Genomic DNA, 25292 nt, shown 5'->3' with positions numbered 1-25292 from the left:
AACACAGGTTTCCAGTGAGTAGCTTTATTTATTGTACAGACGGTGCAGTGTAGTTCCTTCAATAAATACTGGGAGTCAGAGATGTTCTGTTTGCAATAGAAGGCAGGTGAAACAGACATCGAGTTCCTCACCTTCATCACTGTAGCCAGTGCTCATCTGAAGGTTAGCAGGTTGCTTTATTGGTACTCTGTCATAGGCTTTATATAAATGTTATGTAAACAAGTCTCTTGAGTGTTTTTATCTCATGGAATTGTACAAAAAACAAAACAAAACCTCCTAGGTACACCATCCCTTCCAGATGCTTGGTTTTAAGTCCCCATCCCTAGGGCCTGTGCCTGAGGTATGCTGTCACAGATGAATGGGCTGCCATTAATCCTGCAGATGTGACAGTGACAGCGGGGCCAGCAGATGCTCTTGGGGGTCCAGGCAGCAGGCCAGGAAGGACTAGCTGACTGTAGCTAGCCGTACTGTCCATTTCTAGTAATCATATGACTGCTGCCTGCTGGAGTGAGTTTTCAGTCAGTTCCTGAAGTCGTTGTTTATGAGCTCCGAGGACCTGACTTTTCCCCACCCCCTCCTAACACAGCTCCTTGGCAGGCTGAGGTGTCACAGATCCCTGGGGTTCCCTGAGCACCAACAGATCCAGGAAGGCCAGGATCACCAGGAAGGCCAGGCTCGCCATGAGCACCATCTTGACCATCTTTGCTGATGCCAGGCACACCTTGAGGCCCTAGAAACCAGGAGAGTGCAGTTAGAGGCCATGAGAACTCCAAAGCAGCAGCCACTCACAATCTACTTGGAAGATTATCTACTGGCTTACTTCTGAACCCTTCAAAAGGTCAGAGATGGGACACTTGGGCAAAGTCTAGAAGAACAGAGGCAAGGACTGGTGGCTGGGCAGGAGGTGGGCAGATACAGCCGAGGCCAGGCTAGCCACAGATAATCTCGTGTCCTGAAGACATGGTGCACTTGGTCTCAGAAGGGCTTGTAGGGTGTATGTCAAGAACATATTTGGAGGGGCTGGAGAGATGGCTCAGAGGTTAAGAACATTGACTGTTCTTCCGGAGGTCCTGAGTTCAATTCCCAGCACTCATATGGTGGCCGACAACAGTCTATAACTATAGTCTCGGGAAATTTGATGCCTTTTTTTCTGGTGTGAAGATATACATGCAGACAAAAGCACCTCCATACATAAAATAAATCTTAAAAAGAAAAAAGCATATTTGGGGTTGGCAGGCCGCCTGGGAGGAAGTTGGGGAGCTTTAACTCCATAGACCATAGCCAATTGCCAACATGATATGACCCAAATATGAGGGCTCAGCTGGGAGTGGCAGCTGAGAGCTCATACTTAAGACCACGTAGGAGGAACTGGAGCCTGGGGTTGCCAACAGGCTAGTCAGGACAGGGGTCCCACGAAGAGAAGGGAGGTTGTGCCTCAGGGAGGAGGGTAAGGAGCCTTCTGAGGTGGGGGCACCCTATAAGGGAGAGGGGTTGTGCCTTGTAGAGGAGGCAGGGAGGGTCACCTAAGCGCAGGTCTGGTAGAGGAACCCAGAGTGGATACACAGTTGTAGATGAAATTCCTCAGGGGGCCTGCAGATGGATGAATTCATCCTCCTACCTCAGCCGCCTCCACGCTGAGACCACAAGTGTATGCCACCACACCTAGCCCCCAGCATTCAGTTTTTTACATTAAGACACCGAAGCATGACAGTCAGGATGACTCAGCAGGTAGACGTATTTGCCTATAAGCTGGTAACTTGAAATTAATGTCCAGAACTCATGTAAAAGTAGAGGAGAATGGACTCTGGTATCTACGCGTGTGTTGTGGTACGTGTTTATGCATGCATATATGTGCATACAGATGTACACAGGCACATGCACTCACACAAAGTAAAAAGAAAAATCAATGCATATGTGGTCAATAAGAGATGATTTTCTGGAATAGACATATATTTGGTAAGAAGTTAACCAAACCTACTTAGATACAGGAAAATTATTGATCATTGATTATTCATTATTTCTATATACTAAAGAGATTATAAAAGCAGTCACTAGCCAGGTCCTTAATGCTTTGCCTTTTAAAAACATTTCTTGTCGTCCCCCCCCCCCAGAACTGTGAAATGACAGCGGCCTACCTTGGGGTCCCTGGTCCCCAGCAGGCCCATCCAGCCCTGCGCCTGTTGAACCCTTGTCTCCTCTGTCACCCTGGCTTCCTGCAGTGAGGAAAATACACAGGCATGTTAGAACAGCTTCCTATCCACAGTGATGGCCTTTTCCACCGTGTTTCCACAGAGCTTGCTGCTTTTTAAGTGCTTCCTGAAGTGAGGTTGCTCACCAAGGTGCAGCTTAGGGGAAGTCTGACCAGAGAAGAACACCTGCATCCCCAGCACATCAGCTGACACCATCCTTCCCTCCAAATCACTAGTGGAATTTAGTTTTGTTTGAAATATATATGCCTCTGAAACATTTGTGTTATTTTGTGTTCATGTTTTCAATATCAGTTTTGGTCCATGGTTTATCAATGGACACTTTGTTTTCATTTTATTTTAAGTGAAACAAGGTTTTAGTCTGTGATCCAGGTCTGACTCACTGCAGCCCATTTCTGGCTTCCACTCACAGTGCTCCTCCTGCCTCAGGGCTGGGATGACATCTGGTGTTCAAGTGAGCACCTCAGGAACAACAAAAGGCCAACAGCCTTCAGGGACACAGATACAGCACTGGTTGTATCTTGCTTGATTCTAGGACCAGACACCCGTGCAGGTGAGATTATGGTGCAGGTTTAAAGCTATGGCTGCTTGCTGGACTATTTTATACTACAGCAGTTAGAGTGGTGCCGTGGTTGCAGTCGCTAGTGACCTGGAAGGGCTTTAATGCCTTGGGACACCCACTGGTTCCATATGATGAACCTCAACAGAGGACTCAGCAGTGTTTTCAGGGAGGGAAGAACAGGTACAGCAGTGACCACGGCCTGAGCTTGGTGTCTGTGAGGGCCTAATCAGGTATGTACATTCTCTACAGTGGGCTCATGGATCTGATGCACACTCAGGATTAAAGGTGCCCAGTGCCTCACAGAGTGGGCAGCGTGACATGTTCACTTTCAAATAGAAAACAGGTTTGTGTGGCCATCCCAGCAGGCTTCCTGGAACCTGTGTGTCTCAGTCATGGCCTTTAATGTCCAATTGTTTTACTCAGATCATCTATACTGGCACATAATGCTCTAAATTTTATTTTCAGTCTAGAAGGAATTCAGATCCCTGTTTGGAGGAAATCCTATATGCTTTTAAAGATGGCAGTCACATGACACCAGATGGCATAGACTGCCTGAGAAGGCCGCACTCTGGAGGCATGACCAAGAAAACAGTCATTTGAAAGTTGATTTGGAACAGACACTGCACTGAGACAAGATGAATTCTCCATGCTTGCTCTCCAGTGTTGAAATTCCTCAATCTCCAAGAATTTTAAAACAGGTAAAAATGATATGCAAATTATACTAAATCCATCCACCTACCAAAGTTTTAAGCGTAACCTTGGAGATGACGAGGGACCCACACTTATTTCCCATACAGATTATTTTCTTAAACTTCTTTTGGGGCCCATCAAAGTCCCAGCAAAATTCTTCAAAGATCTCGAAAGAACGGTACTCAGCTTCATTTGGAGAAGCAAAAAAGTCAGGATGGCCAAAACAATCCTGGGCAATAAAAGAACTTCTGGAGGCATCACAATCCCTGACTTCAAACTCTACTATAGAGCTGCAGTACTGAAAGCAGCCTGGTACTGACATAAAAACAGACAGGAGGACCAATGGAACTAAATAGAAGACGCAGATATCAATCCATACATCTTTGAGCACCTGATATTTGATAAAGAAGCAAAAAATACCAAATGGAAAAAAGAAAGCATATTTAACAAGTGGTGCTGGCATAACTGGATATCAACATGTAGAAAAATGAAAATAGACCCATATCTATCACCATGCACAAAACTCAAGTCCAAATGGATCAAAGACCTCAACATAAAGCCAGCCACACTGAACCTTATAGAAGAGAAAGTGGGAAGTACACTTGAACACATTGGCACAGGGAACCACTTCCTAAATAGAACCCCAGCAACACAGATACTGAGAGAAACAATAAATGGGACCTCCTGAAACTGAAAAGCTTCTGTAAAGCAAAGGACACAGTCAACAAGATAAAATGACAGCCTACAGAATGGGAAAAGATCTTCACTAACCCCACATCAGACAGAGGTCTGATCTCTAAAATATACAAAGAACTCAAGAAATTGGACACCAAAAGATCACTTAATCCAATAAAAAAAAATGGAGTACAGACCTAAACAGAGAACTCTCAACAGACAAATCTAAAATGACTGAAAGACACTTAAGGAAATGTTCAACGTCCTTAGTCATCAGAGAAATGCAAATCAAAACAACTCTGAGATTCCATCTTACACCTGTAAAAAACGGCCAAAATCAAAAGCATTGATGACAACTTATGCTGGAGAGGTTGTGGGATAAAGGGAACACTTCTGCATTGCTGGTGGGAATGCAAGCTGGTACAACCCCTTTGGATGTCAGTGTGGCAATTTCTCAGAAAATTAGGGAACAACCTTCCTCAAGACTCAATCATACCACTTTTGGGTATATATCCAAAGGATGGTTGATTGTGCCACAAGGACATGTGCTCAACTATATTCATAGCAGCATTGTTTGTCATAGCCAGAACCTGGAAACAACCTAAATGCCCCTTGACCAAAGAATGGATAAGGAAAATATGGTACATTTACACAATGGAGTACCACACAGCAGAAAAAATAACGACAGTTTGAATATTGCAGGAAAATGGATGGAACTAGAAAACATTATTTTGAGTGAGGTAACCCAGACACAGAAAGACAATTATGACATGTACTCACTCATAGGTGGTTTTTAAACATAAAGCAAAGAAAGCCAGCCTACAAACCACAATCCCAGAGAACTTAGACAACAATGAGGACACTAAGAGAGACTTAGATAGATCTAATCTACATGGGAATTAGAAAGTAGAAAAAGACAAGATCTCCTGAGTAAATTGGGAGCATGGGGATCTTGGGGGAGGATTGAAGGAGGAAGGGGAGAGGCAGGGAGGGGAGCAGAGAAAAATGCAGAGCTCAATAAATATCAATAAAAAAAAACTTCTTTTGGGAAGCAGGAAGCTATTGACCAATCAGTCAGAACCAGGTGGAATCGGGCTTCAAATTTGTCACCAGGGTGATGTGAGGCTTGAGAGGGTTTGGGAAAGGCTGGTGTCCACCAGTCAGTTCAGTGTGTCATCACAACCCCCAGTTTGCCTCTGGTGCCCCAGCTTTCTTCAAGCAAGATGTCTACAGTGTGTGCTAGTAGCTGTGACACCGGCGGACAAGCAGTGAGGACTGACCTGTCTCTTCCTTTCAAAGGGTCCCTGATTCATATCATCTTAAATACAGTGAATGAGTTTTTTTTAACTTTTGCAACTGACATTGTTATGTCCTGCCAGTCAGTCTTCATTGAAGTCTGAACCCGTGAGTGAAAATGGATTCCTATTATTTATTGCTCACATCCCCAACACATTTTGTTCTGGTGATGTTTGAGAAAAATATGACATTTCAGATTACTGTGCTTCCCACAGAATAGTAAGAAATTAGCTGTGGTGGCCTCAAAAGCACAAAGGCCCAGCCCTCTCAGAGTCTCCCTGAATGAGTCCTGGTGTCTTCTTAGCATTTCTAGGTGAGCCATGTAGACAGTAGAACTGGGGAACACTAGGCCAGCCTAAATGTGTGTTGCTCTCGGGTCTCATGACCGTGAGACCAATCAAGGGCAGAAATGGCAGTCTCTCATTCAGGTGACAGTGGACATCTCCCTGGACCCCAGGAGAGACATCACAGCATAGGAGGTCAGGGCTGTGCTGTTCAGTGCTCTAGGAAGCTGGGGTTTCCTCAAGTGGCCGAGGCAGGGCCATGTCTTGCTCTACTTACCTCTAGGTCCAGGATCTCCCAGCTCCCCAGTGGGACCCCGATATCCAGGGGGACCCCGAGCACCAGGGTGGCCGATGGATCCTGGAGGGCCTGGGGGCCCTGGGGGGCCAGCTGGACCAGGCCTGCCGATGGAGCCTGGTGCTAATGGCTTCCTCAGGTGTGCAGCCAACTGGGCGATTTGCTCTTTCAGAAAACAGAGTGCCAAGTAAGTACTTCAGAGAGGATTATCAAAATATCTTCACGAGAGCCCCTTTCTCTCGGAACACCTCACATGCTGAGATGAGAAGCTCAAAGCCAGTAAGGGAAGGAAGCGTACCTCCCAGCCAAAGGGCACAGTGGTTTGTTTCTTCCTTGTAATTGTTTTTTGGTTCTTGCTTTTAAGACAGAGTTTCTCTGTATTCCCCTGTCTGTCTTGGAACTCTCTTAGACCAGGCTGGCCTTGAGCTCAGAGATCTGCCTGCCTCTGCCTTCCGAGTGCTGGGATTAAAGGTGTGCGCCACCACCACCACCCAACTTCTTCCTTGTAACTGTTGCTCTCAATAGTTAGTTGGGGCTTTTCTGAGTACCCTACGTCGTGTTAAGCCCTGGGAAGTGGGTAGCCCCCACTGAGGTGGGAGGACAGCAGCCAAGGGCAGAAGCTGTGAGGGGTGGAGGAAGCGCAGGAGACTCACCACTGATCATCCCCCCACAGAGCTCCCTGATGTGCTGTTCGCTGGCTTCCTTGCCCTGAAATTCACCCAGGTTTATCAGCAGGCAGGGCAGTGCACCAGTAGCCCTGACATACCCAACACCTCACCCCCAAAATAACTGATAGTTCACAAAGAACATGATCTAAACCCAGCACAAGTCCAACACCCATAACACAAGAGAAAGGAAAAGCCACAAACCGGAACTCCGGGCTTTCCTGTGATGCCTGGGACACCCTGCAGGCCTTGGAGGCCCAGTGGACCTGGGGGACCAGGTACGCCCTGGACTCCACTGGTGCCATTGGGGCCCTGGATACCTTTGGGACCCAGTTCCCCTCGGCTGCCAGACTGCAGAAAAACAAGAGGAAGGGGGTCAGAGTGAGCCCTCCTTGGGAAGGCCTGAACCTCAGGAGTGAGTGGCCACCAGATCTCAGGTGTAGGCAGTACCTTACAGGTAACTACCCACCCGGAGGTGGATGGAGCCTGTGGGCTCCTTGGATTCATTGTTGAAGTATCTGCCAGGTACTCACCTCTCCTTTTTGTCCGACGGGGCCACTGGGACCCTGTGAAGAGGAAGTGTATGCTTTAACTGTGGGGTATCTGGGAGTGGCTCTAAAAACTGACCTAATCATGGTCAGTGGAGGACAGCACTCAAACTAACACTCAGGCCCCCCCCACATGAACACACAGGCACTACGTCCCCTTCGCCTACCGATGCTACTTTAACACCTCTTTTCCCTGACATTTGATTTTAGTGGCTGCGTGGTATCTGCTCTTAGTCTGGCTTGCTTCCTCCATCTCTTTACTACAGTCTTAAAATGCTGAGCGGAACATCTCCTCCCTGGAACTCTGGGCCTTTCCCTAGCTGGGGCCTCAGAAACGACTGGCCTCCATGGTGTAAGCGGACTGACTGGGCCCATCTATTGACTCAGTTCACAGTTGTGAGCTGACTGTCCACAGCTGAAGCAGGGAAGGACGGAGGGTGAGGTCCCCACCTGGCTCACCACGCAGAGGTTTCTAGCTGCCAGGGGCTCTGCGTACCACTCCATCAGTTTAAGAGTGATCAGGTGGGGCTGATTCTAAGGCTCTGTCAAGAATTTGCCAAAATAAAGTACAATCAACTGGAACTGTTTGTAAAGGCGTAAGAGGTTCACAGTGGTCAGTGACTGTGACCTGAAGGCAGGATCCCCGGAGCTAGGCTTTCTGTGTGTCACTTGGACCACAAGGAAAGACGTCACTTCAGAGCTGAAATCCCTGACCACCTTGAAGCCAGAAAGGCCTTTCCATTTGAGTTCCAAGGCAGTTCTATTCCTGGTGCCTCCGGGAGAGCTGTGAGTGACCTGGTCAAAGCTGGTCCAAGTTCCAGCTATCACAGTGGGGTTTTCTCACTTCGACCTTAGCAGTGGCTGATTCCAGCAAGGGTGACTTTCTTAGGCAGAATGTAACAAGGCCCCTGGAGAGTCCTGACCTCTCTCTGCCTGTGCCTGGACTCCTCTCCCCCACCACATATACTCTAATGGGATGGCAAGGCCTGGGCTATTCGGACCTTATCTGCCCTCTTCAGATACCTCATCCACAGGACAGTTCCCACCCAGACTGATCAGGTGGCAGTAAGGGGTTCAGACATACTCACCAGCTCTCCTTTGTCCCCTGGAAGGCCATCAGAACCTGCAATGCCCTGAGGACGACACACTAAAGTTACTCTTGGCTCCTCCCCACCTGAAGCCACTGATCCTAAGACTGAGGCCGGAGTCCAGGCCAGGATCCTGTAGTCAAAGGAGCTCCCAAAGCAACAAAGAGAGGCTTCCTGCTAGGTAGCACTTCCAGGGTGTTGTATTGGGGAAGCCCTGGATCACCCAGAGAAGAGGAAGCAGTTGCCGCAAGGATGGATTGCAGCAGCCACCACAGCCCGCTCTCTGAGCTGTTTCGGGGAGGAAAAGGGCTTCAGAGAGAAGCCACACAGCTCTAGCCTGCTTTTGTAACACAAGTCTTAGAGCCCAGACTTCACTTCTCTTCACCCCTTTTAAAAAAGTCAGTTTCCCTAATCAAAGGTAACTTTTTTTTCCCACCCAGGGTTCTATAGTGATCATCTAGACAACTACTTGTACCCAGTAAAGCAGCTGAGTTTGTCCTTTCTCATGCCCAGGGCTGTGCTAAGCAGGGATGGAGAGAAAAAGAACTCAAGGAGCATTTCAAGGGTTTGGAAAGTAAATCCACAGCCAGATGGCTTAGAGATGTCCTGACCATAGGTCTTCTGCTCACCTGGTCTCCTTTAGGGCCTGTGGCACCTCCTGGACCCTGGGGCAGAGAGAAGGTTCTAGATTAGAGGAATCCTGGGGATGCCTACAGGGTGTCACTGCCATGCAGAGCAGAGGCAGGAATCTCACCTACAGTAGGTATAAAAATGTCTCCTCAGGCAGGGGGCTCAGAACCAGACCCCAGCCCCAGCTGCCAAGCCCAAGTCCTCAGGTAACAGCAGCACACAGACTCCCATGCCCCACAGGTCCTTCAAGGGCCAGTTTTCTCAGGATAGCAGCTGCCTGTCACTCCCAGTAGACAGCAAATCCTTTAAATCAGCTATTAATGTCTGTGACTTGTACAGGTATTCTCTCACCACAGCGATTTGCTTAAATGGTGGAGTATGTGCTTAGTGGGCAAAAAGCATGAGGCTTCCTCAAGATCTAAAGGTAAAGACTAGAACAATGGCTCAGCTGTTAAGAGCACTGGCTGCTCTTGTAGGAAGCCTGGGTTTAGTCCCCAGAACCACATCAGGTAGCTCTGTAGCATGGAAGTTTCTGTCCTGCCTGGTCCCGCAGCTGTTCACTCCCAAAGAAGCATACAGAGGCTTATATTAATTATAAACTGGCCTACTAGCTCAGGCTTATTAGTAACTGGCTCTTACAACTAAATTAACCCATAATTCTTGTCTGTGTGTAGCCACATGGCTTGGTACCTGTTCTCAGTGCAGCATTCTCATCTTGCTTTCTGAGTCTAGCTGGTGACTGTGTTTCTGCTTTTCCTCTTCCCAGAATTTTCTTAGTCTGGTTGCCCCGCCTATACTTCCTGCCTGGTGACTGGCCAATCAGTGTCTTATTAAACTAATATGAGTGACAAATCTTTACAGTGTTCAAAGCACCATCCCACAGCACAGCTCCAGGGAATCAGACACCCACCTCTGATCTCCTTGGGCTCCTGCACTCACACAATACACATATGTGGGCAGATACCCATACATATAAAATAAAAATAAAACTTTTTTAAAAGGAGAATTCAAACATGAAAGGCAAGAGCTATCCAAGGAAGAGGAAGTCAGAAAGATGCACCCCAACCTCCCAGGACTGAGCAGGCATTAGCACTGCTATCACTTAGCATCAGCTTCGGGTCCTTGGAGTTGCTGGCAAGCTCCCTAAGCCCTGGAATTTCCTGTCTGGATGTTAACAAAGCACCTCTTGTGCCTGCTGTGTGGTGGTGGTTTCTGTGACTCCCTGTGTCTGTAGAGGTGCCCGGGAACCTCCAATGCCTGAATATATACGTACTCAGAGTGTTTGGCTCTGCCCAGTAGGGACCAAGAAAGCAATCACATAGCTCCTAAGGACTTGGTGTATGGCCCCAGCCCAGACTCCTAACCTCCTCCCAGGACCTGAGGTAAGCCACAACTCCCCTGACCCTGTAGAACACTGAGGTTACTCACTGGCTGCCTTTAGAACCAGCAGCACAGAGTCTTGGAGAGTTACATGTGTGAAACACTGGGGTCATTCATGTCTCCGCTCATACCCAGCAGATAGCCTGGGACCTAGACTCACAAGTCGCCGCCTCTACCCTTGCCCCAATTATTAGTTCTTCTAAGCCTGCATGTGGAGCTTGCAACAGAGCGGTGAGTGTTTTAGATCCCATCTTGCCCAAGAAGAACACCAAAAAGAATGAGCAATAAAAGGACCAAGGGCACCTCTTCACAGAGTTGATGGTACTGTCCCTGCCACCCGTGTGGAAGGGGTAGAGACTGGTTAGAGCAGGGAGGCACAAGACAAAGACACTTACCCGGTCACCCACATCTCCCCGTAGGCCTTGAGGGCCTGGAAGGCCAGGGTCTCCTACATTGCCCTTCTGGCCCTGTGGATTGGATAACAGCCCAGCTGGTCAGCACCTGTTAGAACCTAGTCAGGATCCCGCCTCTGCCCAGTCAACCAGGGCTCACTGCCCTGGCTCAAACCCTTACTCCAGCTTTACCCACCTGGAAGCCACGGACGCCAGGGGCCCCAGGAGGACCTTGTGGGCCAAGGGCTCCCTAAAAGATCAAGTATAAATGGATATTGTGAGGTCCATGGAGGCCCCAGCAGCCTTTGCAGCCCTGAAAACCAAGCTATGCCTCCCTAGGTGTTGTATGGACAGCGAATGAGTCTTGAGCCATGTCACTGAGTTACGAGGTTTGAAGGCGCAAGCACAGCCGCCTTCTGGGGCAATCAAGTGTGGGGAACAGATCTCAGGGCTTACATACAGTCTCTACCCAAATTGTTAGGCTGGCTCAGTGTCAGGTACCAATGCCCAGTGCCTTCCACAGGGCCCAAGAGAAGGTCGAGTCCACAGGTTATAGTACAAGGCTTGGGAATTTCCATCTAAACTTGCCAGGGTCTCAGCTGCACTGTGGCTTGGAGAATCTGAGGCTAAGTAGCCCAGCAACGCACCATTATTCCAAAGGGTGAGGGAAAAAGAAAGTAAGAGTGCCCCCTCTCCAACCATTCTCAGCTTTCATGGACTTGGGCATTTATATATCCAAAACGCTACCCTACCCCTTCTTGCCCATAAACTACGTCTCTCTGTGCCTGTCACTCACCACTGAGCCCCTGTGACCAGCCTCACCACGCTCCCCCGGAACACCAACATCTCCCTGCCAGGAAAGAAAAGGTTAGGGCAGGATCCTTTGACATGTGTAAGAAGAGACAAGACCCCTGTGTCCACATGGAGAGAGGAGCAGAGTCCCCAGGTACATATAGAAAAATGGCAGAGTTCCTGTGTACACGTGGAAGGAAGGACAGGTCCCCAGCGAGCACAGACAAGGCAGAATCTCCTTATACACAGGGGCCCAGTGTACACATGGTGGAAAGAGCAAGGTCTTTCCAAACGTAGAGGGGGCGGGGTTTCACTGTGCACACACCGAAGGGGTAGAGTTCTTGTGTCAACATAGGGAGAGGGAGAGGAGGGGAGGAGAGAGGAGAGAGGGCATGGTCCTCCTATGTACACAGGGAAGGGCTCTGGATACTCACGGGGATTCCTGGCTCTCCAGAGGGGCCAGCTTCACCCAGCTCCCCAGCTCTACCCTGTAGAAGTGAGGAGTCAGAGAATGCTATGTCCCCTCCCTCCATCACCACCAGAGCACTGCCTGCTGTTCCTCCCTTCTCTGGGGAAAGGAGCCACTCACCAGTTCTCCCTTCTCGCCTTTGGACCCAGCTCGGCCAGGGAGCCCCTGCAGGACAGAGATCAGGGTCAGGCTCAGGGTTGAAGTTAAGGTAACAGTCTAGGTCAAGGCTGGAGTTTGGATTAGGGATAGGGATAGCTCTAGGGATAGGGCCAGAGCCAAGACTGCTGAGCCCAGGGAGGGCATGCATGCAGAGAATGTTTGGGCAATGTGCACAGGCCAGACAAGGTGCCCCAAAGGGTAAAGTCTGATGCAGAGCCCCTGCCGGCACTCCCAGGTAGGGTCCACAAGGCAGGCCCCACAATATCCAGGATGAATACAGGCTTGTTTGCACTTGTCCCCCACACAAGAGTACAGATAAGCTCAAGTGGTCCCTGTCCTCCTGCACCAGCATTGTGCCACACCCCCAAAGGAGCTAATCCCAGAGCAGCTAAGCTCCCCAGCTTGGGCACTCACCGGCAGCCCATTGGGGCCCTTCTCTCCTGGGGCACCGTTGCGACCAGCCTCTCCCTGCACCGATAGTGAGTGGGGTGTGAGAGAAAACGATAATGATGCCCAGGCCTGAGGAAGCTGACTTCCTCTCCCTCCTCCTCCCAGCAAGCATCCCACAAGGCACCAACCTTCTCGCCATCAAGCCCTGGCACGCCATCCTGGCCATCCTTGCCTGGCATGCCCTAAGGACAGATGACAGGGTTAGGCACTTCAGACAGAACCACCTTGTCCCACGGAGAAACCCCTTCCTTACCCTCTAAACTAAAAATGTCTCTCGAGCCCCCAAGAGTGGCTTTGTTTTCCTGGCTAGGTGGCTATAGGCTATCCTCAGAGACCTTGCAAGGGAGTGGGTAGACGGTGTGCCCAGAGCCCTCAACATACATATTTACTGGCCCTAGTCTACCATCCTTCCTTCTTAGTGTCAGGTAAGCCTGACCCTAGCCTACCACCTTCTGTAGGGCTATAGCAGCTGCAGAACTACAGGCCGGATGCCAGGCGGTGGTGGCGCACGCCTTTAATCCCAGCACTCGGGAGGCAGAGGCAGGCGGATCTCTGTGAGTTCGAGACCAGCCTGGTCTACAAGAGCTAGTTCCAGGACAGGCTCCAAAACCACAGAGAAACCCTGTCTCAAAAAACAAAAAAACAAAACAACAACAACAAAAAAGAACTAAAAGCTGGAGCAAGAGGAAGATGTGGGCTGTTGTGGGGAGGTATTTCAGGCTGCCGGGAGCTGTGAGGTGCTGCTGAAGGTTTCTGGGAGCTGTTGGGGCTACTGGAAATGTTGGGGGGTCTTCTGGGGAGGTTACAGGTTTCTAGGGCTGCTAGCGTAGTGATGTGGGAGTCCCCTCCCCTCTGTGTGCTGTGATTACCATTAGTGAATAGAGAAACTGCCTTGGCCTGTTGATAGGACAGAACTTAGGTAGGCAGGGAAGACAGAACTGAATGCTGGGAGAAAGAAGAGCGGAATCAGGGAGAAGTCATGGATCCACTGCCAGAGACAGGTGTGCTGAAACTTTCCTGGTAGGCCACGACCTCGTGGTGATGCACGGATTAATGGAGATGGGTTAAACTAAGATGTAAGAGTTAGCCAATAAGAAGCTAGAGCTAATGGGCCAAGCAATGACTTAATGAATACAGTTTCTGTGTGATTATTTTGGGGCTGAGTGGCCGGGACAAACAAGCAGCTCCCTTCTCCTGCAGAGTAGTTGGTGGGTGCTAGAGCTGTTGGGGACAGCTAGGTGCTGCTGTGGGTCCCTGGGAGCTTCTGGGGCTGCTGGGAATTGCCGAAGCACAGCAGTTTAAATGGCAAGGAGGCCCTGCCTGGCAGGTTAGTCTACATACAGTATGGATACTCTTGAGTGGGGTCCCTGACCCATCAGAGGTCATACACCTGTGAGGCCGGGCCCTGTGTATGGAAGGGACTGTGGAAAGAGAACCTGAGAGGAGTAGCAACATTGGGGCAGTTTATGTGGCCATGACACCATCCTGATGCCATGAATACCTGAGATACTCACTGGTTCTCCACCCGGTCCGGCCACTCCAGGGATTCCTTTGGGACCAGGCCTGCCCTAAAGGAAACATGGGATAGAAACAGCTGAAGTTGGGACCCTGAGGAACATCCCATCCTGACTCACGATGTCCCCAGAGGCTCGGCCACACACGCCAGCTTTCAGGACATCAGATAGACTATGCTTCCACTGGCGAGTGCCATGGCTCATCCCAGTCACTGTAGAGAGGCTCCATTACCAGGGCTTCTGGAGACAAGTGGTACCCTTAGAATTTGGGGGTCTTGGGTGGGGAAGAAGAGGTTTGGAGGCTTCCAGAGGCCAATGTGTGCTGACAGCCATTTCTGTTCAGGCGAAGCCTGGGTCTCTCCATAGCTCCTGTCCACACACCTCACTACAGAGTCTCCATCTGTAGCTGGGCAGTCTGAGATTAGTGAAGTGGAGGGAGGAAGCTACCTGCCTAGCTCCTAGGCTGAACTGGAGCCAGGATCTGAGTTCAGTGGCCCATGCCCCAGCCTCTGTCCAGAGCTTCTCACTGCTGGCTGCTCTGGAGTCTCCCATATGGGCTTTGGGTGTTTGTAGGGGGCAGGGGGAGGGCTAGGACCCTTCAGGTCCATGTTTCTAGCATCACACCCCTTTTCAGAAGAGGGTCTAGCATGAGGAGCCCCCGTGCTCCTGGCAGGGGCTCTCTAAAGTGTCCTCCACCCCCAACTCTAGTTAGGAACTAGATCGGGCTCTTTCTCAGACAGGTCCAGAGAACCAAGCTCCTTCTCACTTACCAGGTCACCTTTAGGGCCTCGGAACCCTTCTGGACCCCTTTCGCCTCTGTCACCCTATAACAAGGGGGTAGGGCCAGTGTTAGCAACACAGAGAAGGCTAGGAAGCTGTCAATAGCGGCTGAGGCCCCTTCCAGGTTTTGCCTGGTTTAGGCCTCTAGACCTAGGCAGAGGCTGCCTGCTGCTGCAGAAGGTCCCATGGGACAGCGACACACCCCCATCCCCAGCTCACAGCCAGACAGTAAAGGAGGCAGATCTCCCATGAAGGTCAGATGCCCCATGCTCCAGCTGTGCTGGCACTCAGGCATGCCACATGCTACTTCTCACGTGTGCTGGACCTCACAGATACACCCACCCCTTGGTATGTCCTGGATGCCCCATGTATCCTGGGACGGGGCTCGGGGAAGCGCAGTGGACAGAGGGTAGCATTTGTGTGAATTAGTAGCAGGATGGTGGGGTCGAGAGTCAAATGGTCTGGGCTGGTGTGAGGTCAACCTTCAAGCCCAGACAGATACATACCACTTTCCCAGGTGCTCCTGGGATCCCAGGGGGGCCCCGGAACCCAATGGGACCCTGTAGAGGAGAGAAGGCATTTGCAGTCCTTCCACAGAAACATACACCCTGAGGGAAGCTCCAGCCAAGCCTCAAGTTGCCAGCCAGGAAGAGCCTGAGATCCTGGAGGTTAGGCTCTTTCATCTTGAACCCTAGTAGAGTCGGGATAGGACAATCCCAGCCACTCAACTACCAGGACTGACCTCAGCTGAGCCACAGCCTTCATGGAGCCAGCAGCACTTACCCGGTCCCCAGGTGGCCCAAGTGGCCCTGGAAGTCCTTGTAATCCTCGTGGGCCCTGAGAGAACAGAACCAGAGCTACAGGGGCCAGATGGCACACGTACCCCAACAGTCACCATAGGCCTGGCCTCTGAGTCCCCCAAGGCCTTGGTGTCTCCCCTAGAAGTATCTGACTTCAACTGAAGCCCCCGGAGGGAGCAACACTAGTCTTGGTGTCAGCCTGGATGGGACCTCTCTCAAGAGCTGGTTTACAGTCCATGGAGTCTAAATTAACTTCCCTTGGGGACCATCAAAGGGGCTTCCACCTCACCACCCTGCTCCCTTCCTAGCCTCACCTGCAGTCCCACGGTGCCTGGGATGCCAGGAGGCCCAGGGGGGCCGGGATTACCCTACAACAGAGAAAACAGTAGTCAGCTAGTTCATCCCAGTTCTTCTAGCATCTTTGATTGTCCACTGGTCCTTTCCCATGAGTCTGAGCCATGAGGGGCACCACTCCTCCTTCACAGCTGAGCCATGGAGATTGAGTGAAGGGGGGGGGGTACTTGCTTACAGCTGGAAATAGGCCACATAAGTCATGGTGGCCTCAACACCCCCTGGGAAGGACCAGGGGTTTGTGTTCAAGCAAAGCCCCCAGACCTTCTTAGGCACCTCCCTCCTGATCAAGTGGGAGAGTGCCCACTGCACACCCAGCTGTCTGCCCACTGCACACCCAGCAGTCTGCCCACTGCACACCCAGAAGTCTGCACACTGCACACCCAGAAGTCTGTACACTGCACACCCAGCTGTCTGTACACTGCACACCCAGCAGTCTGCCCACTGCACACCCAGCTGTCTGCCCACTGCACACCCAGAAGTCTGCACACTGCACACCCAGAAGTCTGTACACTGCACACCCAGCTGTCTGTACACTGCACACCCAGCAGTCTGCCCACTGCACACCCAGCAGTCTGCCCACTGCACACCCAGCAGTCTGCCCACTGCACACTGCACACCCAGCTGTCTGCACACTGCACACCCAGCAGTCTGCCCACTGCACACCCAGCTGTCTGCACACTGCACACCCAGCAGTCTGCACACTGCACACCCAGCAGTCTGCCCACTGCACACTGCACACCCAGCTGTCTGCACACTGCACACCCAGCTGTCTGCACACTGCACACCCAGAAGTCTGCACACTGCACACCCAGCTGTCTGTACACTGCACACCCAGCAGTCTGCCCACTGCACACTGCACACCCAGCTGTCTGCACACTGCACACCCAGCTGTCTGCACACTGCACACTCAGAAGTCTGCACACTGCACACCCAGCTGTCTGCACACTGCACACCCAGAAGTCTGCCCACTGCACACCCAGCAGTCTGCACACTGCACACCCAGAAGTCTGCACACTGCACACCCAGCTGTCTGCACACTGCACACCCAGCAGTCTGCCCACTGCACACCCAGAAGTCTGCCCACTGCACACCCAGAAGTCTGCACACTGCACACCCAGAAGTCTGCACACTGCACACCCAGAAGTCTGCACACTGCACACCCAGCAGTCTGCCCACTGCACACCCAGAAGTCTGCCCACTGCACACCCAGAAGTCTGCACACTGCACACCCAGAAGTCTGCACACTGCACACCCAGATGTCTGCACACTGCACACCCAGCAGTCTGCACACTGCACACCCAGCAGTCTGCCCACTGCACACCCAGCTGTCTGCACACTGCACACCCAGCAGTCTGCACACTGCACACCCAGCAGTCTGCACACTGCACACCCAGCAGTCTGCCCACTGCACACCCAGCTGTCTGCACACTGCACACCCAGCAGTCTGCCCACTGCACACCCAGCTGTCTGCATACTGCACACCCAGCAGTCTGCACACTGCACACCCAGCAGTCTGCCCACTGCACACCCAGCAGTTTGCACACTGCACACCTAGCTGTCTGCACACTGCACACCCAGCTGTCTGCACACTGCACACCCAGCTGTCTGCACACTGCACACCCAGCTGTCTGCACACATCAGACACTCTGGCCACCAGAAGAGCATCTCAGGCCTCTTCCCAGCATGCAGTAAGAACAGGCAGGGGCCTTCTAGGACAGTGGCTACTGCATCAGAGTGGCAGAGCTCCTATAAACACTTTAGGCCCAGAGCCAAGTGCTCTCAGGGACTCTCAGCACACCAGGAGTTTCCATGTGAGGTCAGATAGGGAAGGATTTGTTTACATGAAAGGACTCTGTTCCAGGCCACCCAGTTCTGACTAGTCAGGCCCCACCGAGGATATACCAGCTTCCCAAAGGTTCCAGCACCTTCCCCTACGATTTTCAGGACCACAAGCCACCAATTCAACTCCCCTTCTCTTCCTCCTATGGCTGCCACCTCTAGGTCAGTAATCCTATGTAGACAGCATCTTACCTTCTCACCGTCTTTGCCAACTTCTCCTTGTTCCCCTTTGTAGCCAGTAGGCCCCTGAAAACAAGCATGGAAGTCACCGTCCCTAGACCCGTGGATGCCCCCGATCTGCCTATGCAGAACCAAGGACTATACGGCCAGTCAGACGTGAGATTCAGAATCCAAGGCCAGAACCAGACAGGGAAACTGAGGCCCGGGAGAGTTTGTGACTATGCTTCCCAAGGACCCCCAAGAAGTAGGGTTTCTGACCTCTCAGACCAGGCCTAGCCTGGTCACATCAGCTTCCAGTGTGTCATTTGGATAGAGAAGACAGGATGAGCTGATGAGTATATTCCCCCCACAACAAGGCTGAGTCTAGGCTCAGACTTCCTAAAACCCCAAACTCCACAGCATGAGGGGACCCAATGGCCTCTGTCAGTGGAGAAATGTGCTCAGCCTACAGCTTCCCACTCACCTTGAACCCTGGCATTCCTGGGGGTCCAGGAGGGCCTGGAGGGCAGATGGCAGGACACTGTTGAAAAACAGAAGGGTTAGACCCGAGACAACTGGGGCAGGATACCAGTGGCAGGGGGTGGGGGGGCTGAAGAGGACCTTTTCACCAGTGAAGGGGACCGTGGACGAGCCTCAACAGGGCCCCATTCAGTGCTGGGCATGAGGTGTGGTGAGTGACTGTGGAGGGCTGGAGGGTATCCAGCCAGCCACCTTCCCTCACTCCCTACAGACAGACTCTCGATTCAAAGCAGCTGTTTACATCCTGGCTGTAGCTCCACAAAGGGGCGGTCATGTGACCAGGCCCCTGGAGGCTGTTAGGAGGGATGCTGTGTGAACCCAACCAGTAGCACCACTGCTCTGGTTTGACAGCAAATCCTGCGCCAGATACCAAGGCACTGTTGGAGGTTTCTAGCTCACTTCACGCTGAACTGGCCAGGGCAAGCCTGGGTATACAGTGGTACTGACTTCCAGCCCATCTCAGAGGCTCAACACTACTCATCTGGAAGAACCCTCCTTTCCCCTTCTATGGGATGCTGAGTGAGGGCGAAGAACAGAGGGCAGCTGACCATCAGGGTCAAGCGAAACTGCATCGGATGAGGATGAAACCAGACACAAACCACCTCCTAGGGACTAGAAACGCCCTGCAGCCGACGAGGCCTGTTGGCTCCCCAGAGCAGTGGCTACTTACCACATATAACTGAGAGGAGCTGAGAGGACGCACAGCTGCCACCCGATAGAACTGTATTGCCTAGGTGTCACCTCCCCGTGACTATTAGCTTTGTGGGGGACCACACAGGTGCAGAGGGTAAGCAGAGAAGATGAGGCCAGGCTTGTGCCTGGAGCTATCTGCAGAGAGTCCCCAGGGAACTCTCTCTGGGGCCTTACTGATAGGGAGGGAAGCAGGTCCCTTTCTGGGTAGGAACTCTGTCTTGGAACCCCACCCCCTAGCAGTGGCTTCCAGCAAGACTCCTCCTCCAAAGCAGGACCATCCCTCACAACCCCCCATAATTACCCCAAAGCTTACTTGAAGATCAGTAGCACCTTCAGGGAGGACTCCAGGGTTTCCCTTGAACATACAAAGAAGCAGTCGGTGTCCATCCACCCCCCGCCCACTCTGTCTCCCCAGTGCAACGCACTGCTGACCCCGCTGCAGCATAGGTGACAGGTGACGACAGAAACCAACTGTCCTTGGGGCAAGGTGACCTTGAATGCTGTACAGCCCACCTCTCACTTGCTTCTGGGGAGTGGCACAGACCCTGGGCAGGGATGAAGGTGGGGTCCAGCCTAGTTAGTCTCGGCTACCTGACAGAGACCCACCCCTCCTCAGTACTTACAGGAGGTCCAGGAGGTCCTGGGGGACCAGGCAGGCCTGGGAGTCCAGAGGGTCCCTGCAGAGGATTCATGGCTCAGAGCAGAGCCTGCCCCACTGAGGGCACCAGCTTTACCCAAAGTAGAGGATACTACAGTTCCCCCCTTTTTTAAAAAAAAAATTATTGATTTATTTATTATGTATACAACATTGTGCCTGCATATATGCCCGCACGCCAGAAGAGAGCACCAGATCTCATTATGGATGGTTGTGAGCCACCATATGGCTGCTGGGAATTGAATTTATTTATTATGTATACACTATTCTGTCTGCATGTATCCCTGCAGGCCAGAAGAGGGCACCAGATCTCATTACAGATGATTGTGAGCCACCATGTGGTTGCTGGGAATTGAACTCAGGACCTCTGGAAGAGCAGCCAGTGCTCTTAACCATTGAACCAACTTTCCAGCCCAAGCTCCCTTTATCCTCCATGGATGAAGCCTGTGTTGGTATCCACCTGTCTGTTTGCAGCCCTGAGTCATGGGTGCCTCTCTGCCTGAGCTTCAGCCAGTGCCCACCAAGTACGGGGGGGGGGGGGAAGCAGGGGGGGAAGGTAACAGAGAGGAGAGAGTGTACAGGAAAAATGGAGGGAACAGGGTGAAGGTAAGCAGGGGTAACAGGGAGCCTCTGGTTAAGTGTGGGCACTAAGGCTACATGCATTCATGCAGTGGCAACACAGGAAACAGTCACTCACCGGGGGACCTCGCAGACCAGCTCCACCTGGGAGGCCACTCACTCCTGCCTCTCCCTGGAGGAGGTAAAGAAGAGAGAGATGGGCAGCCTGTGACCCTGACGGAGGGAATCCTACCAGGGCTGTATGCCCTTTGAAAGACCAGGACTCCAAGTGTGAAGTGGTCAGGTTGCGCCCTAAGAAGACCACTGTGCCGAGATCTGGGATATCCCAAGGTGGGCTTCAGCAAGGGCCGCTCTGGGAACTTACATTCTTGGGAGGGGCCAAGGGGGCAATGAATACTCACAGGAGGTCCAGGGAGGCCTTTGCCCTGCAAAGCCAAGAATGCACAGGTTGGCCCTGCCACCCCCAAGGCAATTTTGAGGTACCTGATTTGTGAGAACCACACCCACTAACGCAGAGGCCATAGCCTAGATAAAGCCCAGGGGAGGCTGCAAGAGACCCCCAAAGATGCCACCTCACAATGACTATATACAGAGGGGTTGGTACTTACCCCAAGTCCTGGTGGCCCCGGGGGTCCCAGACTTCCCTGAAGAGGAAAATAGGGGTCTGAATACACAGGGAAGAAACTCTGGCCTTTGTTTGCAGACCCATTTTTCCCTCTCTGGAGCCTAAGTCATAACTCTCACGAGGTGGGGAGCAGGGATGGAAACCTGTATAGAAAGAAAGGTTCTGCTGTCCTAGAACCCGGGTGAGTGTGGAGGAAAAGCACGGCCAAGAAAGTTGCTAGTGGGTGGGCAGAACCAACAGGAGGGTAAGACATAAAGACAGGTGTGAGCCACAGTTAGTCCCCTGGACTGTCTTCTGGGAAGCTGAACCAACACTAGCTTGCAAAGCTGCTGAGATCACCAGCTGGGCAGACAGGGTCTAAAATGACTGGTTTATCAAGAGTGGGGTACACTCTGTTCCTCACATTGCAGTCAAAGTGCCCCCCAGACAGCCTGGGACCAGCCCACCCCCGGCTGAACCACAGTCGCAGCCCAGGTGGCCACTAGCTTTCATTCAGGTACCCACACATCTGAGTACCCCATGCAGTTCTCTGAGCTCTGTGCCCATGGCTCCCTCTCCGGCGGTGAAGAACTTGTGAACCGATCTGCCCTCAGAAGCACCAGGAAGAGAGAGCCAATTTGCTAGTAAATGGGGGATTCAGTGAAGGTGGTCAGACTCAGGGGATGTGTAGCGGCTCCTCTTGGGCTGATTCACCCAGGGTCCTGGTGTCCAGAGACACTAAGAGGAGGGACATCTGGGGCTCACCCACACCTGTGCCCCCAACACCACACCAGCTCTCCCTGCCAGGGTCTGAATGCCATGATGACTCTAACCAGGGGCTGTGGGGTTGCTGGAGACAGGGAGCTAGGGGCTGTCCACTCGGCATCCTCCCCTGAAGTGGAGTTAATGGAACAGGGACTGGCCAGTGCAGTCATGGACGTCGTCCGCAGAACCTTCATCCTGATTGCCCTTGTGGACCACCTGGGAACCTTATCTCTGGGCTGCAGCCATTGGAACTCAAACACTTACCCGTTCTCCAGGGGCACCTTTGGGTCCTGGGGGTCCATCCCTCCCGGTCAGGCCCTGGAGAGGTAGGGAGGGGGTGGGCTCAAGAAACCACCAAATGAGAAGCACATGTCCAGGAAGAGTGAGCCACAGGCACTTTTTTTTTTTTTAAAGATATGATTTCTGTGTATCCCTGGCTGTCCCAGAACTCACTCTGTAGACCAGGCTGACCATGAACTCACAGAGATCCACCTGCCTTTGCCTCTGGAGTGCTGGATTCTTAACTATGAATCCAGAAGGCAGAGACCACTTTTAATGGTCCCCGGTGTACATGGTGCACCCAGGGCACGAGGAGGGCGTGGGGCCAGTACTGCTACCAAATCCCAAGATGACAAAACAAACAGGTCCAGCAGCCCAGCCCTCAGATCCTGCTTGGCTAGTCCCAGAGCCAGGGCCTTGACTACACCACTATCCATCAAGACGTCAGGGGGGGCTTGGAGGAACACCCATGCGGCCAGCATGGAGCAGGACCTGACAATGGGCGCTTGTTCTTGGATCAGTAAGACCTGATGCGACTTCCAGTCACTGGAAGCTGGGTCTGTCCAAGCCAGAAGCTGGCAGCGTCTGGGATGAAAGCCAGGGACCCCTATTGGGAACTACCGCAACTTCTGTCAGGACAAGGTTTCCTGCTTGAATAAGCCCAGCTGCAGAACAGCAAGGAAAGCCTGACCCTTGTTTGGGCTGTGACAGGGGTGAGGTGAGGTAGGGATGCAGTAGGGGGGTAACACTCACATCCACACCAGGCAGTCCTGGCAGTCCTGCCTCTCCTGGCTTCCCCGGCTTCCCTGAGGTCCCTTTGGGTCCCTGGTAGGAGGAAAGGACAGAGTTATGCAGGAAGTACCTGGCTCTAAGCTCTAGCCTCCATCAAGGAAGTCAAGTCCTCTCCATGTCAGCTGCTACCCAGCCACGACGATGGGCTCCTCGCTCTGCTGCTCCACTGGGCCCTGGAAGGTTGCCCCACCCCCATAGCATCTACTGAATATTCACCGAATGGATCCAGCCTCCCCAGCAAAAGACCAGCAGGTCACCATATAGGAACGCCAATGGGCTCAGAATCTTCAACCTACCCAGACACAGTGTAGAGAGACCTATGGGGCTGTACTATCTCCTTTCTCTGGTTTATCTGGACACTGGCACAAAGAAAGCTTCCAGCCAGACCCAGCACAGAGTCCCCTATGCTCCCTCCCTCCTCCCCCACTGCCAGGCTCTGGCCTCAGGTCTCCCCTGGGACAACACAGGCTTATAGCAATGAGGGCAGGGCATCAATGCCCTTCTGTTTTCTGTGTTCATCTCTTCGTTGCAAACTGGAAAAGCCTCACTTTTCCAACCAGGGACACTTACTGGAGGGCCAGGCAGACCTGGGGGGCCAGCTTCTCCCTGCAAAAATGAAAAAGACCACATGTAACCCCTGAGAATAGGAAACCCACCTAGAGCTGGGCCATTCTCCAATCCAGTACTGGAAGCTGGACCCCTGGAGACATTATGGGGAGGGGATCCCCAGACCCTCTCATTTATATCTGGAGGACTCTCCTCTGCAGGCAGGCAAGGATGGGATGAGCTAGAAACAGGCTCAGCCACACAGCATTTGAGGGTCACTTGGGAGCACTCCACAGGGCTCCTCTGCACTGACCTAATGGCTTTGGAGATAAAGTAGCTGTGGCTAGCTAAGCGTCTTGACCCCATCTGTCTGGGAGATGGCAGTTCCTCCCTCATTTTCCAAAAAGGTGTCCCGGGAGCCTCATCACCTGTGGATACCTACTAGGGTGGCTGAATCTTTCAACTGAGACTTTATGACTATTTTAAGTAGGAGCCTTAAAGCCTGGATGCTCAGCTACAACAGAGGGGGTTCAGAGGGTACGGTCCTAGGCAACCCAGCTCCAACATGGCGGGCCAGGAAGGGTGTGAGGGAGCCCATGGTCATTTTGGCTGAGCTAGATACTGGGACTCTTGGGGATACTGAGAAGAGCTCAGGGCACTCGTGGTAAAGCTTCCTATACCCCTCTATGGTGTCCCCAGGAGAATAACATGAATGACCGACTGGAGGCTGCCCTTCCTGGAGAAGACCCTATGAGAAGCTTTTCATGCCAGATGATGGGAGGATGTGGGGTGGACGATTTCAGTTGTCTCCCCAAACTGTTTGGGCCGTAACTGGAACCAAGACTAGCTCTATTCTCAGACCCAATAACAACCCCAGGTCCCCCAGAGTAAACCCTAGAATACGGGAGCACATGCACCTTACGGCCCATACTTTTAGCCAAGGACCACCCTACTATCGGTACCCCAGGATCTACTCCAAAGACAAATGAGGTCTTTTTAGCCCCACTAGGGGTACCCTGTATCACCCTAGCTCTCAGAGGAGGGGCTTGCATTTGTGGTCACAAGGCCATGAGTCTCAGGGTACCTTCCCCATTCCTCTCCCAACTCACATCGATGCCATCCTTGCCGGGCTTCCCAGGAGGCCCTTGTGGACCAGGGGGGCCTCGAGGTCCCACTTTCTGAAATTAAGATAAGTTATTAGGTAGCCCTCCTTTCCACCATGTCAGCCTCCCCCTCCCCGCCCCCGTCTCATCTTCCCCAGACCAAGTAATTCTGGGGCCTGTGACAGTGGCCCTTGACCCCTATTCCTGCCCGCTAGAAAATCCCAAAGTCTCCAAAGTCGCCTGGCGCGGAGGTACAGTTTATCCCCGCTAGCTCTGAGTGGCTGCGGGCCCGCAGAGAGTCTCCAGGAACAAAGGCAACATTGTCCTGAGCTAGGTGGTAGCGCCGGCAGCGGCTTGACCCGGTTGGGCGAAGACAGTGGGAGTCCAGGTTCATGGTCCTCTTGTTCTGATGTCCAGGAGGCTCAGCTGCATCACTAGAACTCGCTCGCCGGAGCGAGGCGGCGAGGAGGCTGCCATAGATGTCCTCGAAGGTCCGCGGCAGCGGAATTCAGGGTTTGGCCCAGGAGGTTCGAGCTGGCCCAGGTTATGACGTTCGACGTACAGCCCTATCTATCCCCGACCCGGTCCGCACCCGTGGGCTCGCGCTCACCTGCGCGGAGGGGGCCGTCAGAAGCTGCCCCAACAGCAGCAGGGCTAGGACGGGAGCTCCGGTCATGGCTGACTGGCGGGCGCTCTGAGCGGCTGGCG

The 25292-nt window shown here is 52.4% G+C and overlaps 1 protein-coding gene across 1 annotated transcript; it reads right to left on the bottom strand.

Annotated features, from left to right (window-relative positions):
- Positions 1-8: 8 nt before the first annotated feature.
- On the bottom strand, positions 9-25292 carry Col9a3 (collagen type IX alpha 3 chain). The gene is made up of 32 exons (XM_075963326.1): positions 25195-25292; positions 24591-24659; positions 23506-23541; positions 22897-22968; positions 22129-22182; positions 21104-21139; positions 20897-20920; positions 20614-20667; positions 19885-19938; positions 19575-19616; positions 18513-18569; positions 18062-18115; positions 15991-16044; positions 15660-15713; positions 15383-15436; positions 14867-14920; positions 14097-14150; positions 12711-12764; positions 12547-12600; positions 12094-12138; positions 11939-11992; positions 11509-11562; positions 10909-10962; positions 10716-10787; positions 8940-8975; positions 8311-8355; positions 7208-7240; positions 6879-7025; positions 6663-6717; positions 5992-6174; positions 2136-2213; positions 9-730 (listed from the first exon to the last, which is right to left on the bottom strand). The coding sequence occupies exons 1-32, from the start codon at positions 25258-25260 to the stop codon at positions 540-542; spliced, it is 2043 nt and encodes a 680-aa protein (XP_075819441.1). The 5' UTR covers positions 25261-25292; the 3' UTR covers positions 9-539.

This window comes from Microtus pennsylvanicus, chromosome 2 (assembly GCF_037038515.1).
Source record: "Microtus pennsylvanicus isolate mMicPen1 chromosome 2, mMicPen1.hap1, whole genome shotgun sequence".
NCBI lineage: Eukaryota > Metazoa > Chordata > Mammalia > Rodentia > Cricetidae > Microtus > Microtus pennsylvanicus.
Note: the sequence above shows the minus strand (reverse complement) of the source record. Positions and strands in the feature narration are given on the sequence as shown.